This window comes from Geotrypetes seraphini, chromosome 7 (assembly GCF_902459505.1).
Source record: "Geotrypetes seraphini chromosome 7, aGeoSer1.1, whole genome shotgun sequence".
Lineage (NCBI taxonomy): Eukaryota > Metazoa > Chordata > Amphibia > Gymnophiona > Dermophiidae > Geotrypetes > Geotrypetes seraphini.
This window is the reverse complement of record NC_047090.1, coordinates 4302982-4319274: the sequence shown is the minus strand read 5'-3', so window position 1 is coordinate 4319274 and position 16293 is coordinate 4302982. Positions and strand designations below refer to the sequence as shown.

General features: G+C 39.9%; 1 protein-coding gene and 1 long non-coding RNA gene across 3 annotated transcripts in view; one reads left to right on the top strand and one right to left on the bottom strand.

The window, feature by feature from the left end:
- Positions 1–16293, top strand: part of HIPK2 (homeodomain interacting protein kinase 2) — a 285351-nt gene that overhangs the window by 262082 nt on the left and 6976 nt on the right. For both annotated transcript variants that reach the window (XM_033951443.1, XM_033951442.1), the window contains exons 13-14: positions 14052–14302; positions 15051–15220. In XM_033951443.1, coding sequence (XP_033807334.1) covers positions 14052–14302; positions 15051–15220 — 421 coding nt within the window. The remainder of the gene's footprint in view (positions 1–14051; positions 14303–15050; positions 15221–16293) is intronic.
- LOC117363543 overlaps positions 1561–16293 on the bottom strand; it is a 58862-nt gene continuing 44129 nt past the window's right edge. Inside the window, exons 2-3 of the long non-coding RNA XR_004540090.1 lie at positions 12138–12311; positions 1561–1942 (exon numbers count right to left, since the gene is read on the bottom strand). This is a non-coding gene — a long non-coding RNA (uncharacterized LOC117363543). The remainder of the gene's footprint in view (positions 1943–12137; positions 12312–16293) is intronic.

Here is a 16293-nt window from a genome sequence, read left to right as displayed (position 1 = left end):
TGTTCAATATCTTCATGTACTTTATGTGGGGCATTCACCATGGGACCCATGAAGTAAGTATTACTATAGGTTTAACTGGCTGTGCAATGCAGGAAGGGTTACTGCATAGGTGTTAATTCATGTGGAAAACCTTACCATACCACATTAACATGGTCATTAACTATCTCACAGCCGTTCAGCAAAAAAAAAAAAAAAAAAGGTTTTCCCTGTGTGTTATGCACAGCCAGGTCTGAGGCAGCATAGAAGAATTGGCTGAGAGAAGTGGGTATCTAAGGGCATCTCCTCTCTCACTCCAACCCAATCACTCTGACTTAATGCCCTCAAAATTCCGTTCTTCTAGGTTCACTTAAATATACCTAATATATGATGACATTTTACTGCCTGCATATAATTGGTCAAGAATACTTGATACCATATAAGGCACTTGCATGCATATTGGAGGAGTGTCTGACCCCTCACACAAGAATTCCTAAAAGTTACATTTTAATACTAGCTTATCTGATAAAGAAAGATACAGAAGAAACCAAGAAAAGGTATTACAATATACTTACAGAGGAAAAATTATCCATACACACAGCTTTAAATCATTTTTCCTTAACAGTCAAACTGCTGCTCCCATGTTACTGAGTCACTTAAGAGCATACACTGAAAATCCTGAGTCTTAGTGAAAGAGAAGGGGAGTGGCCAATCCACTCCCACAAACCCTACATTTTCTATATGAATCCTCCAGTACAATTTTTAGAACCCTTGAATATGAAAGTTCCTACATTAATAGTTTACTAAAATTTAATCCATCGTATATTCATTTTGTATATCCGATTAATAATAATAATATTTCTAACTGTACCCTGCAAAAAAGGAGAGAGAACCCCCTTCCCTGGAATGTAATCTCTGTAGGAAGAAGAAAAGTCCATCTCTATAGCAACCAGGTCAAAAGCCAAACCTTATCTGCCACAGGTCTTTGGAGACCAGACTGGGCATACATTGAAACAATGGAACTTCATAAAACTAAGCTACAGCCTGGGTGTATCTGCTCTGGTCTTCAACAGAACTTATATATTAATTCTAGTGACCTGAGAGAAGGCCTACTCCTGTTTCCAGTGACCTCAGCACAAAACACCTATTTAGGTCAATATATTATCCCATATTTGTCTTATCTGGTTTGTGTTCTGGCTTATCCAATTGTCATTTTATATAGCCATTCATAAAGCCTTCTCCTCTGCCCTTGGATTAAGTCCTTATCTTATAAATCAAACCCTGACTAGTAAATCCAGAGCAATGGGAGGAAAATATAATGGCTATTTTATTTGTCATGCTTGCCCATTCCACCACACATCCATCCAATTTTAATAGGCTGCCACACCCAGGTTCAAAAGGGACACATCAGTTGGCAGCACAAATATCTTTGAATGCTCTTCATGACAGGTCAAAACATAGTACCCTTTAAGTTTCAAGTTTTATTAAGTTTTATTAAAATTTTGATGTATTGCAATATCATTAATTCAAAGCGATTTACAATTAAAACAGGGTCTTAATTATTAACTAAAACCAACACACACGAACATGATGTACCAATACATAAGGGAAGTAGGGAGAACTACAATAAGTATAGTAAAGGACACATGAAAGGAAAATACAAAAGGAGGGTAAGAAATTTTAAAAGTATTGATAAAAATGGAAAATTAAGAACTTTATTGTAAGTTTCGTTACTTTCGTTTTGGTAATCGCCCGGGTTGTTACCTTGCCCGTCTTACTAAAGCTTGGAGTGGTCATCGCTTAATTCATTCTATTTGACTTCCAGATGGGACTTAAATTAATGGCTCCTCTCAAATTTCTCAGATGCTTTATGATTATTTTTCTTGCTTATATACAGCTGATTCTTCATCACAACCTTCTCTGGTATAGATGTATTTGGAAGATTCGGTTTTGCCTCATTTAACTCCTAAAATGAGAGACTCTTTAAATGCTCTATTACATGCGGTAGAAGTTCAGCAAGTTATTAAATCTTTAATTACTTGCAAAGCACCTAGACCTGATGGCTTTACAGCAGAATATTATAAATTATCATCTTCCAGGATCGTTGGTGAGATATTTTAACTCATTTGTTGATGTAGGTTCATTTCCCCTTGGTGTTACAGATGCATTGATTACGTTAATACCAAAACCTGGGAAAGATCCTTATCATGTTGATTCATATCGGCCTATCTCCTTACTAAATGTTGATCTAAAATTTTTTGCTCAAGTTTTAGCAGATAGGCTTGCTTTATGTTTACCTACACTTATTGGTCAAGAAGAAGTTGGATTTGTTCGTGGCAGGCAATCTGTATTACATGTTCGCAAGGTTTTGATAGCATTGGCGACGGGTCAAGTGCAAGGGGATACCCAGACTTTTGGTTAGTTTAGATGCTCAGAAAGCATTTGACTGAGTGGAGCGGTCTTTCCTTTTTCCAAAGCTTTTACATATGGGTTTCTCTGGTTGGTTTCTTGACTGTTTACATGTTCTTTATACTAGACCTCATGCATCTATCCTAATTAATGGAACTCATTCTCCTTTTTTCAGTATTTCTCAAGGGACTCGTCAAGGCTCTCCTTTGTCTCCATTACTTTTTCTTTTATATTTAGAACCTTTATTATGTACTCTACAAAGTGATATTCATATCACAGGCCTTTCCATTGCGGGTCAAGATTTGAAAGTATTGGCATTTGCGGATGATCTTATGCTTATATTAACCAATCCTGAAAAGTCTATAGTACATTTACTTGATGCATTGGCAGAATTTGGTTTTCACTCTGGCTTTCAGTTAAATTATCAGAAATCAATGGCTCTTCCATTCCATTCATCTTTACCTTCTAAATGGAATGGCACTTTTCCATTGACCTGGGCATCTGAAAAAAAATAATATATCTTGATATATCAATTCCACAGGATCTTAATCAACTTCTTGATATTAATATACAACCTTTGTTTGATAAAACTAAGCCTCGTCTATTAACAGGGCGTCATTTTCTGGTCTCTTTGATGGGATGTATTGCATTTTACGTATTGCACTTTATTTTGCCTCAATGGTTGTACATTTTACCAGATGCTCCCTCTTATTTTTTACCGGAGAGTTGAATTTCAATTACATAAACTTATTAGAGGATTCCTTTGGAAAGGGAATCGACCTCATTTTCCATTGCACAAATTGGTGTTAAAGATTGATAAAGGTGGTCTAGGTCGTCTATCTTTGCATCATTTTGTGGATTCTTGCCATGAGGCATATTCATGACTGGTTTCTTTCCACGTTATATTTTTCTTGGACTTCAGTAGAACTTCATTTCTGGAAGCCTTATCATTTTAGCTATCTTCTTCATTTCTCAAGGGTAAAGTCTGCTGTCTTGAAGAATCCTTATTATTTTTTGCTTGCCCCTTTAAGAGCTACTTGGTGTCACAATTGTAAAAAAAATTAACTCTTAATTTTCAAATTACCCCTTTGTTGTCAATTTCTGGTAATGGATCTTTTAAATCTGGAATGGTATCATCTGGTTTTAGGGCAGATAAAAGAGGGACTCTAATTTACTTATATCAAATCCTTAGAGATGATGGAACTTTACCAACTTGTTCTCAATTACGCACTGATTATGGATAGCCCCATATAGATATTTGTTCATATTTTCAATTAGAATTTTATATATCCTCCTTATCTTCCAAATTTTTAAAAATTTATGAGACTTTGTCAGAGGTATTTTTGTTAGAGGCCCAGCAAATGGTACCTTTAAAATATTTTAGACATTCAATGCTAGAATTTTCTCCAAATATGGATTATGACAAAGTGGCCCAAGATTGGAATGTTGAATTTAAGATGAATTTACAAGATACACATCTCAAAAGATTTTTATCTTTATTACATGATCTTTTACCTGACATCACTTATTTTGAGATGGGTTATAAATTTCTTTGTCATATGTATATAGCACCTTGGCAAGCCTATAGAGCGACAATTGTTTCTATAGGTTCTTGTTTAAAATGTGATCATCCTAAGGCAACATTATCACATATGTTTTGGGAATGTTCTTTGAATTGTAAATTTTGTTTAGAGATTTTTTACAAGGTTAGTAGCATGTGGCATGTTAAATGGCATTATAATAGTTACAGCTTATTTTGGCTTTTTGATATACAGCATCCAGTACCTAAGGGTCTTAAAGATTTTTTTAAAAGGGTGATTCTTTCAGGGTTGAAAGCAATTCTTTATTCATGGATAGGACCTAAGGGACCGAATTATGGTCATTGGAGAGCACGAATGTTATATCTAGTACTCATGGAAGCTATGTCTGTTTCTGACTGGGATAAGAAACAAGGTAGAAATTTACTTATTATTTGGAAACCATTTTTAGAAACATTGACTCCAGTTGCTCGCAGTCATGTTTTGTCAGGAAGACCTTATTTTTTTTTTTTTGCAGTCTTGGAAGAGGATATGGGTAGATATATTCATTATTTATTTATTTACCCATTAATTTATTTGTTATTTTTCAACTATTATATTTACATATTTATTGCTCTGGAAATTGGGTGGGTAATGGGTTGGTGGGATAGAGATTGGTAGTTGAAATTGAAATTACTTAAATCTGATCTTTGATGTTTATATTTACAAATTTCTTATATCTAATTCTCATTGTACTTCTTCGTGTTCAATAAAAATGATTTAAATTAATAATGCTATACCGGGAATTATGAAGACTAAAACCTCATCGAGTTAAATTGCTTGGGTGGAGATCTGAACTCCCTTATGGTATCATCATTATTGGCTATGTATAAAAAAAGATAAATAGTAAGCCTAGTTGTATTTTTAAAAACATTAGGACAGCAGAGGTAACCCATATACTACTATATTGTTTTTGTTCATTTGTATGTTTTAAAGATTCTGTACTCTGCTTCCCTCAGTAACCAGATACTCAGTAAATCCAATAGATTTATCAGGAATAATATTTCCTTAAACCCAGGTGTATTGAACTACAAACAGATTCCACTTAAGCATACCAGGAGATCAAACACTTGTACATCTACAGAGGTATTCTAATTAGTGCTCAGAGAACCATTATTACTAAGAGACCGTTGGGTGAGCAAAATTTGCCCACTACTGAAACGGCCCACTTCTCAATCACCGCATTAATCCCCTCTTCTACAAAGCCACAAGCCCGAAGCCCTTTAAATCTCTATGGGCTTAGGGGCCTTTACCATGCGGCTTTGTAAAAGAGGGGGTAAATGTGCCTTTGCGATGTTCACAAACAGGTCATTTTCTTATATGCAAAACTTGCTTTATTTTTTTTGAAATATTCAAGTTTTCATTGATTTCTTTTGATCATTATTGAACTGCATTACACATCAATAAGAAGCAAATTAGAAAAAAAAGCCTAGGCATCCGTCTAGAAGGCAAGAGAATCCTACACAGGTGGCCCTAATTCAAGGACATGAGTGGCCGCTCTTCTCTCCTTTGCCAGACATTTTTTTTGCTCTCTCTTTTCTCTAGGACATGTTTTCCATTTGTTTTACTTGGGGAGCTACTAGGCTCATAAACTTCCATTTTGCTGTTTGTTCTAGGAGCTTCTTCAATATGCTCTTCCATTATTTGTTCATTCCCTCCATCTAGAATGTGTCTTAATGATGGATCCTCAGGTGTACAAGCGGTGGTCCCACTTTCACTGCTACTCAGATCCAAATCTTCTAAATACATAATTTTAGAATGAGGCATGCTCTTCATAAACGTTTTCTCCCTTTCCAACTTTCGGCCTTGATGCTCATTCATATCTACTCCAGAGTCTAGGCTTGTGTCATTACTGTCTTTTTTCTTTCTCTTTTTCAAGTCTATATAAGAGTGCCTGACCTGACTGATAGGCTTCCCTTCTAGCGAAACAAACCATGCTCTAGGATGTGCTGATGAATTCCCTTTAGAAAGTTCTAAAAGGGTCTGCTCTGAAATGCCTTGGAGTTCACTTGAAAATGGTGTCATTACCACTGCTTCATTCAGGGTCCCAGGCACAGAAACAGACTCTAATAAACTGTTTGTGTAGTGACTCCAGTCTGAAGATTGTGATGACAAGTTTGGTGGACCTTCAAGAGAAACATTCTGTTCTCTATTGGCTGTAGGTTGTAGATGAGAGTGAAGTGGCAAAACTTGCTTTATAACGTGAAAAAAATTGGTAAACAGACTTAGATTTGGCTGAAGACTGCATTAGAACCCCAGAATTTATAATGCAATCATTTAATGCAGTCTTCACCAAAAGCTAAGTCTGTTTACCACTTTGTTTTTTTGTTATAAAGCAAGTTTTGCATATAAGAAAATGACCTGTTTGTGAACATCGCAAAGGGCACATTTAGGGCTCCTTTTACTAAGCTGTGGTAGTGTTTTTAGCGCGCGCTAACCCCTGCGCTACGCGGAAAAAAAATAACACCAGCTCAATGGAGGCATTAGTGTCTAGTGCGCGTGCTAAAAGGAGCCCTTAGTGCGGTGATTGAGAAATGAGCCGTTTAAGTAATGGTCAAATTTTGCTCACCCAACGGTCTCATAGGGCTCCTTATACTAAGGTGCGCTAGCGTTTTTAGCATGCGCTGAAGATTAGCGCGCTAACCCCCGCGCTACACAGAAAATACTAACGCCAGCCCTATGGAGGCGTTAGTGTGTAGCGTGCACTAAAACCGCTAGCGCAGCTTAGTAAAAGGAGCCCTTAGTAACAATGGTTCTCTGAGCACTAATTAGTATACCTTTGTAGATGTACAAGTGTTGATCTCCTGGTATACTTAAGTGGAATCTGTTTGTAGTAAATCCAGTGAACCATGAGACAAAGCTGTGATTATACGTCTTTATATTAATTTAAAATCTGTGATTATATGTATTAATTTGATCACGTCTCACCGCTTCTTTCCAAGCTTCATTGGCTCCCGATAATTTCCAGAGTTCACTTCAAATGCATCTGCCTAACTTTCAAGATCCTCCACGGCATCCTTCCTCCATTAATTCCACTCTCCTGGAATTCCTCAAATCTTAATACCACCAGACCTACCCAAAAAGTAAAATTATCCTTCCCCTCACTAAAAGACATTTCCCACCCAGGAAAACTGGGGACCTCCCTCCTCTTCAGATTCATCGAGCTCTGGAATAGCCTTGCCTCCCCTCTTTGGAACCTGAGTGCCCTCGAACCCTTCCGTAAACATCTGAAAACCTGGCTTTTCTCAAAAACCTAACACTCCCTCCTCTTCTGACATCCCAGCCCACTAACATTCTCCCCTCTCCGATCTTCACCCATCCCTCCCTTGGAGTTCCTTTCTCATTACAATTCTTGTAAACCGTGCCGAGCTCCACAAATGTGGAGATGGCGCGGTATATAAACCCAAGATTTAGTTTAGTTTAAAAATATCTTTCCTTGTTCTCTTCTTGGCATGGAGTGGGGAGGGTTCTTATCATCTGGGTAAGAGTATCACATAGTGGCTGCTGTAGTTCAGAGCTGTACATAGGATGTAAAAAAGAAAAGAGTAGAGTTTGTGTGTGCTGTGGCACAGCATCTGCTACAATACACTTCTCCCTTGGTATTCACGGGGATTAGGAGCAGAGCCCGACCGCGAAGTGTGAAAAATCGTGAATAACTTTGTGCCGGCTCTGACCTACCCCTGGACCTTATCTGGTGGTCACCTCCTTCCATGTGTGTTGCCTGTTTGCAGGGGCCAGTGCAGGTGCTTCGATCTCCTCTTTCTCCGCTCCGGGCCAGGCAGAGCAAAGATCGATCCTGTCTGGGCTGGGCAGCCTGTGCCGGCCTTACCGGTCTAGAAGGGCTTTCAGGGCAGGAGCGATCTTCCTATCCTCCTGCCCGGTGCAGATCGCCAATAGGAAATGGCTGCCATGAGCCCCCTTAGTCTCTCCAGACTACTACGGGAGCTCATGGCAGCCATTTCCTATTGGCGATCTGCACAGGGCAGGAGTGTAGGAAGATCGCTCCTGCCCCGAAAGCCCCGCTAGACCACCAGGTAAGGCCGGGATGCCAGGGGGAAGGCGGGAGGGAATTGAGGAAGGTCTGAAACAAATCTTTTTTTTTTTTCCCCTAAAAATAAAATTGCGAATAACCGAATCCGTGGATGCTGAAACCGCGGATTCGGAGGGGGAAGTGTAATGCTTAAGTAAGAAGTGGAAATGAATTTTCAGGTTTGTGGAGTTAAAATGGCACATCTAGTAATGGACTTTCCTCTTAAGCAGAGTAATGTGGTTTGTAATGAGGCAATGAGAAATGTGATTATTGATAAAGAAGATAAGGATGCACACAGCAAAAAAATTGTAAGTTTGTTTTCATATTTTCTGAAATTTATTCTAGAATTTCTGATTATTTTTACATGTTTCTTTTAATACGTTTTTTTGTTTGCATATTAGAACGTTATAATATGCAAACCAACAAAGGTGGATGCACATACACTCAATTAAGTGCGTACTAAAAATTTTAAGATGTTCAAATGAACTGAATGTGATGAATCCATATCCTTAAAAGAAGGGTGATACTTTGACTAACATTCCATATTACAGCACATTGGAGGATGTTAATTCTCCTCTGCCATACTGTTGGACTGAATGTTAAATTCCAGGGCGTTCTGAGCAATAATATGATGGCAGGATTGGGAACTAGCAAGGCGGGTATTAGACATACTGGGACCCAGGGCAGAAATTAAGGAGGGGGCCTCCAATTCTTCTCCTCCCTGCCCCCTCTGGTTTCTCTACTCATCAAATGCCCTGCCATCCAGCATCTCTCCCTTCCTCCTCCTTCCTTCTTTCCCCACCCCTAGTCCACTACATGCCCTCTCATCCAGCATCCCTCCCTTCATTTAAAAATCAGCTGCTCTAGGAAGCCCCCATGGGCTGAGATGTCCTCCTCTTCTCCCCACCCTGTTCTGAAGGCCCCTCATCACCTTTTAAAATGCAAAGGTGTCACTGACGTGGCAGCGATTCTCTAGCGTTGCTTGCGGGTTGCTTGCTCCCCTGCTGCAATCCATTCCCCCTGATGCAACTTCTTGTTTCTGCTTGGGCAAACCTTAGCAGGACAACAGCGCTACAGAATCACTTCCAACTGAATATCAGGCTCCGAACCTTTAGAACTATGCTTGATTCCCATTATTAGCAACTCAGTGTTTGCTGTGAAGCAATAGGTGCAACAGATTCTAGGTGCACGTTCAGACCTTGTACTTTGAGGTACGCCTTCCATGTAGAGAGTATCTACCAACAGAAAAATGTATCCAGAATGTAAGAGTAGTTTTATGGTTAGTTAAGTGGGATGAGAACCTGGAGAACTGGGTTCGGTTCCCACTACAACTCCTTGTGACCCTAGGCAAGTCACTTAACTCTTCATTGCCCCAGATGATATATGGAGTGACGCTTCTAAAGAAATTTACTGTACCAGTGTTTAAGTTTCGAAAGGGCAACTATGATTAAATGAGGAAAATGGTTAAAAAGAAGCTAAAAGGATTGGTAAACCAGGCATGGATTGCGTTTTAAAATCTGCTGGTGAGCCTTTCTGGACATTTTCTTTCTCTTTTGTGTTTTTGCTCGTTTGTTGTTTTGTGAGGAACGTTGAGGCCAGGACTCTAGAGATAGCTGAGTGCGGAACAGGGCCGCTGTTGAACTATGGATGTGTGGACTGTTTCCTTACAATAGACTGTTTTTTGATTGGATTTGTCCTGCAGTACTCCTATATGGAAGAATAATAGTTGCAATCTTGAATGACGAGCAACGAAGCTAATAAGAGGTATGGAGAACTTGGAATATGAGGAACGACTCAAGAAACTGGGACTGTTCTCCCTTGAGAAGAGGAGGCTGCGAGGGGACATGATCGAGACGTTCAAAATGCTGAAAGGCATCGATAAAATAGAGCAGGAAAATAAATTATTTACATTGTCCAACGCGACACGGACAAGAGGACATGGTTTGAAGCTAAGGGGGGACAAGTCCAGGACAAATGTCAGGAAGTTCTGCTTTACACAGCGAGTGGTAGACGCCTGGAATGCTCTCCCAAAGGAGGTTATTAAGGAATCCACTGTGCTAGGATTCAAAGGCAAATTAGATGCACATCTCCTTATGAGAGGCATAGAGGGATATGGGTGACTAAAACTACATCAGGTGTATACCTGACTGGGCCTCCGCGTGTGCGGATCGCCGGACTCGATGGACCATGGGTCTGATCCGGAGATGGCAGTTCTTATGTTCTTATAACTGAAGTATCTTGATATTAGATGGTTGGTTGAGTTTTTTGAGACCAATGACTGTTCTAGTGCCCCTATTTGCATGATTTAATGTGCTCTATATTGTGGGGTTAATTTTCTGAGGTCTCTTTTTTCTCCACTTTTTTTGAAATGATTGTAATCTTCCTGTACGGGTCATTTACTATTCTGTATAGCATGTTTAGATATTCTGCTATTTAAAAATACCATTGTGGATATTCCAAGTATTATCAAAGGTGGAAAGAAGAGAATATGAGAGCCAGCGTAATTAAAAGGTAAAGTGAAAGAGGCAATTGGGGCCAAAATCATCCTTTGAAGAACGGAAAAAGGATTCAAATGAAGAAAATAAGAAGAAACATAAGCATTGGCAAATTAGATGCAAAGCATTGATAAAGAAAGCTAAGAAATATATGAAGAAAGACTTGCCAAAGAAGCAAAAACTCATAGTAACATTTTTTAAGGTACATCAGAAGCAGAAAATCTGTGAGGAGATACGTGGGACTGTTGGATGATAAAGGGACAAAAGGAGCACTCAGGGAGAGCAAGGCATAACGGAGAAACTGAGTAAATTCTTTGCTTCAGTCTTTACGGAAGAAGATGTAAGAGCTCTAACTGGTTTTCAAGGGTGATGATGTGGAGATTGGATGATGTGAGATTGGAGAAACTGGATCTCTTTTCCCTGGAGAAGAGAAGACTTAGAGGGGATATGATAGAGACTTATAAGATCATGAGGGGCATAGAGAGAGTAGAGAGGGACAGAAAGAGAGAGAGAAAGGGAGACAGAGAGAAAGAGAGAGAGAGAGAGAAAGAGAGAGAAAGAGACAAAGAAATAGAGAGAGAGAAATAGAGAGAGAGAGAAAGAAAGAGAGAGAGAGAGAGAGAGAGAGAAAGATTGGAGAAACTGGATCTCTTTTCCCTGGAGAAGAGAAGACTTAGAGGGGATATGATAGAGACTTATAAGATCATGAGGGGCATAGAGAGAGTAGAGAGGGACAGAAAGAGAGAGAGAAAGGGAGACAGAGAGAAAGAGAGAGAGAGAGAGAAAGAGAGAGAAAGAGACAAAGAAATAGAGAGAGAGAAATAGAGAGAGAGAGAAAGAAAGAGAGAGAGAGAGAGAGAGAGAGAAAGATTGGAGAAACTGGATCTCTTTTCCCTGGAGAAGAGAAGACTTAGAGGGGATATGATAGAGACTTATAAGATCATGAGGGGCATAGAGAGAGTAGAGAGGGACAGATTCTTCAAACTTTCAAAAAATAAAAGAATGAAACCTCGGTGAATCTGAAAGATGTACTAAGCCAAACCGATAAGTTAAAAAATGATAAATTACCTGGACCGAATAGTATACAACCCAGGGTACTGAAAGAACTCAAACATGAAATTGCTGACCCGCTGTTAGTGATGTGTAACCTGTCACTAAAATCGTCTTTAGTATCTGAAGATTGGAGGGTGTCCAAAGTTACGCCGATTTTTAAAAAGAGTTCCAGGGGAGATCCAGAAAATTACAGACTTTTTAGTGCTGGGCAAAATAGTGGAAACAATTATAAAAAAAAAATAAATTGTGGAACACATAAACAAACATGACATAACGGGACAGAGTTAGCATGGGTTCAGACTGTGAGCCCCCTAAGGACAGAAAAAAGTACCTGTGTATAGAATAAAATGTAAACCACTTTGATTGTTCCCACAGGAAAGCGGTATATCAAATCCATTACCCATCTGAGTGCTGGAGAAGGCCACATCAGCTTGAGTGGTTTGGCCTTTTATGTAGAAGTGCTGCCTTGGAAACAAATGTACCAGGCCCAGTTTCTCTCTGCTTGTATTTTCTTTCTCCTGTATGTTTGTATTTTGTTGCTAGTAGAGCTGTTTGCCCTACCCATAGAAAAATATACCCGCAGCAAGGCCTAATTACCTGCCTCTTTATGCAGTATCCATTTCTTTTCATCATGGCGAAAACTTCAGTTGCCATAGCAACCTAATGCACTCATTGAAAAATCACAGCTCTTTTCTGCCATCAGTGGCTCGGTGCTGTCAGGGAGATGAGCCGCTGGAGCCATTTCTCTCTTTTCTTTCTCCAAACAAGCTCCTAATGGGAAGAATGAACCATCAGAAATAATTATACACAACAGAGCCGTGAATCCCCCCAGCACAGGGATATCTGTTATACTGAACTCCTAGCAGCAGGGCTGCAGCAGTTATTTGTACCTTTCTAATCCCTTCTCTGATGTCTTTAAATACATGTATCCATTATACATAATTATATGTCTAGGAAAATGATATGTGTATTTACAATTATATGCATAGTTATTTCATGAAGATGGATTTTATTTGCACAGTATTTCACCTTCTATGGTTATACATCTCTTCATGATTTTAAAAAGGATTCATTATACATAGTAAATGCACCTATCTGTCTTGTGGCAGAGGGGTAGTATTTTAGGCTGGATTTAGTAGTAACTGTTAAGAGAAGCTGATAGTTAGGGCTGTAGACAAGGAGATTCTGTATTAGACCACTGTCTCCTGTTCTCTGGGTTCACGAGCTTGACACATCAGCTCCCCCCGTTCAGATTTTGATTGTAAGGTTTTGAATCAAGGACACTTTTAATCATTTATCCCTGGATTCTATATAGTAACATAGTAAATGACGGCAGATAAAGACCTGGACAGTCCATCTAGTCTGCCCACTTGCTATACTCATTAAAATTCATGAATACATTAATTTGTCTTTTTTTCTTTGATATTTCTGGGCTATAGACCGTAAGTCTACACGGTACCCTCCCAGGTTCCAACTGCTTGACACATCAGCTCCCCCCGTTCAGATTTTGATTGTAAGGTTTTGAATCAAGGACACTTTTAATCATTTACCCCTGGATTCTATATAGTAACATAGTAAATGACGGCAGATAAAGACCTGGACAGTCCATCTAGTCTGCCCACTTGCTATACTCATTAAAATTCATGAATACATTAATTTGTCTTTTTTTCTTTGATATTTCTGGGCTATAGACCGTAAGTCTACACGGTACCCTCCCAGGTTCCAACTGCTTGACACATCAGCTCCCCCCGTTCAGATTTTGATTGTAAGGTTTTGAATCAAGGACACTTTTAATCATTTACCCCTGGATTCTATATAGTAACATAGTAAATGACGGCAGATAAAGACCTGGACAGTCCATCTAGTCTGCCCCACTTGTTATACTCATTAAAATTCATGAATACATTAATTTGTCTTTTTTTCTTTGATATTTCTGGGCTATAGACCGTAAGTTCCAACTGCTGGAGTTGCCATCCAAGCTCATTCCAGCCATCCCATTAACATAAGAACATAAGAAACGCCTACGCCGGATCCTAAGTCTACCATCCCACAATCTCATTCATGCCCTCTAGTTTTGCCTTTTTTTTTTGTAAATCTTTTGTATTGGTTTCATCAAGAAACAACTTCAAAACAAGCTACTGTAGCACAAAGACAATAATTTTTTTCCCCAAATATCCCCTTGACGCCACCCGTATACCTTCTCTTCCTGGTCTTAAACCTAAGCACTCCTAACCCCAGTCCTAGACAAAGTAGTTATATGTCCAGTAAGTCCAAGGAAGAAAGAAATGCCCCCAAAAAACAGCAACTCAAAAAGTTTCAACACTGATGCAGAACGCCTCTCCAATATTCATAGCAAATCTCTTACTGACCTCTACGGAGAGCTGTTAAGTTTGGTCATTAGGTAAACTTAATCCAGCTTAGCCAGTGTCTGTAGAAGGAAATTGTTTCTATAAAACAAGAAACTATAGAAATGAAACCTGCCAACTGTTTCATTTGATGTTTTGTTTCCAGCTCTTTAGCCAAACAGAGAAAGAATGTCATCAGCTGTGTCATGGTACCTGACTCTCCCAATTGTAACCCATCCAAGAACATCAGTCCTTATGCTCTGAAGCACCGCAGAGGCCACAACAACACTGGCAACACTCATGAAAGCAAAGGTGTCCCGGAGAGCCACTGTAATGGAAACCCTCGTACTATCATTGTGCCGCCGCTGAAAACACATGCCAGCGAGGTGCTGGTGGAGTGCGACAGCCTGCTACCAGGTGCGTTTTTTTACAGGCTCTGTCCAAAGCCGACCTGCCCAAACCTCCTCTCTCCCTTCCTCGGTGCATGCATTTGCATACCCCCAGGAACTGGAGGGTTAAACGCAGGGATTAAATTCTGGACTGGCCAAAAGTGAGGTTAGCAACAAGCTTCAATCTCTAGTTTTTCTAAGAGAAGTAGGGTCCCCACCTCTGCCCTTGGAAGACACCAAGCTGGTCAGGTTCTCAGGATGCCCACAATGAAAGTTCATGACATAAATTTGCATTACCTATCCTTTCACATTAACAGCTGCAGAAAGCTTTATGTGAAAATGCATGGCGGACTGCCCGGCTTTACTCCTCTGAAAACAGCCGCTCAGTGCCTTAGCCTGCTGATCTGTCTTCTCTACCAAGTCAAAGTTCTGCTCTTACAAGGTTGGAAAGAGGGATGAGGGATGAGATTGGAAAAGGACAAGACTCCTTCTTATGCAGGAACCCACAAACAGAGGGATTGCTCCAGTGGAGATTGTGTGCAACTGTGCTTTGCAGAACTTGTGCACTACTCTGTACTCGCTATGCTAGATGGGGGACAGAAGGGGGCAGCGGTGGGGGTGGGGGGTTGCCTTCAATAGCAGCTCAAGGTAGAGAGCGGCCATTTGACTTAATTTTCTCCATCAGTGCCCTGATAGGTCAAGCTGCAGCCTTTACTAGGCAGGCTTCTATAGGTGATAGAGTACACATTTCAGTCCTTTTCCCTTTCCTTCCACAGATACCAGCAGTCACCACTCCTCTTCGTACAAAGCCAAGGCCTTGTCCTCCAGCCTGGGGGCTGCCGTTAGTAACCACTGTTCAGGGACCTCATTTGCAGCTGTCTCATACAGACAACAGCGGCCGGGGCTACATTCATTCCAGCAACAGCAGCCCCTCAATCTCAGCCAGGTAAGAATAGATATATGTAATAAATATAATATCTCATGCATTTATGGAATATAGTATACAGTGGGGGCAAAAGGAGATTTGACTGAGTGCCTTGAAGCTGTAAGGACATATTTTCTGTTCTCGATTTCTGTCATGTTTTGTAAATCACTTGAGCTTTTTCTTCATGATTTATGATGCCATAAAACCTAAGGTTATTTTTCCGAGTTCCTGATTGAAACACTGAAAGGTATGTCTTTCATTCTTCTCTGTGCCACTCTCCACCTTTGCTCCTCCTATTTTTTTTATTTTTTAATTTACTATTTTTATTCAAATATTTATATGCCACATATCCTACAATCCTATGCGGCTTACAACAAATAAAAATAAGGCACTTAGAACTTCCCTATCAGTCCCAAAGGCTCACAATCTAGCTAAAGTACCTGAGTAAATATATTAAAATAAAAAAAGATATAACAAAATTCCAAGAATGGTGAGGGTAAGACAAAATGAATGTAAGATCAAAATAGGAAAAAAAAAGAGAAAATTAAAATTAATTAATTAAAAAAAAAACCCCCAAAAAAAACCCCCTCAGAGAAAATAGTCCTGGAGAAGTCTGTTATTAATCCCAGTCAGGACTTCGGTACCATCTAGACAAACAACGAAGCAGAGAAAACGGAGGATCCGACCAGCAAAGCAGGAACCGGCAGAGGAGGTCTCCTGACACCAACATAATTCACTCCTCCTGCCCTTCTGCCCTAGAATGGCTCTGGTGTTATTAGTGAAGGATAAGCCACTTCCCCTCCCCTTATCCTGACCCTTAACTGTTTCCCTATCATATTCCCAGCCATCGTGCACCTCCTTGGGAGAACATCTTGTGATACAGAAAAGTTGAGGAAAGGGATCAAATAGGTTGATGATTGCCCTGGTGATGTTTTCTATGAAGAAGGGAAGGGGAAGATATTCTGGATTTAGCTCATGCTTTTTTAGTTGTAGTTCAAGGCGAGTTACAGTAGGTAAATTCCTGTCCTTAGAGGGCAGCAGAGGGTTAAGGGGAGAATTCATCAAGGGGTGTTGTGTTAGTGCATTCTAAGTGC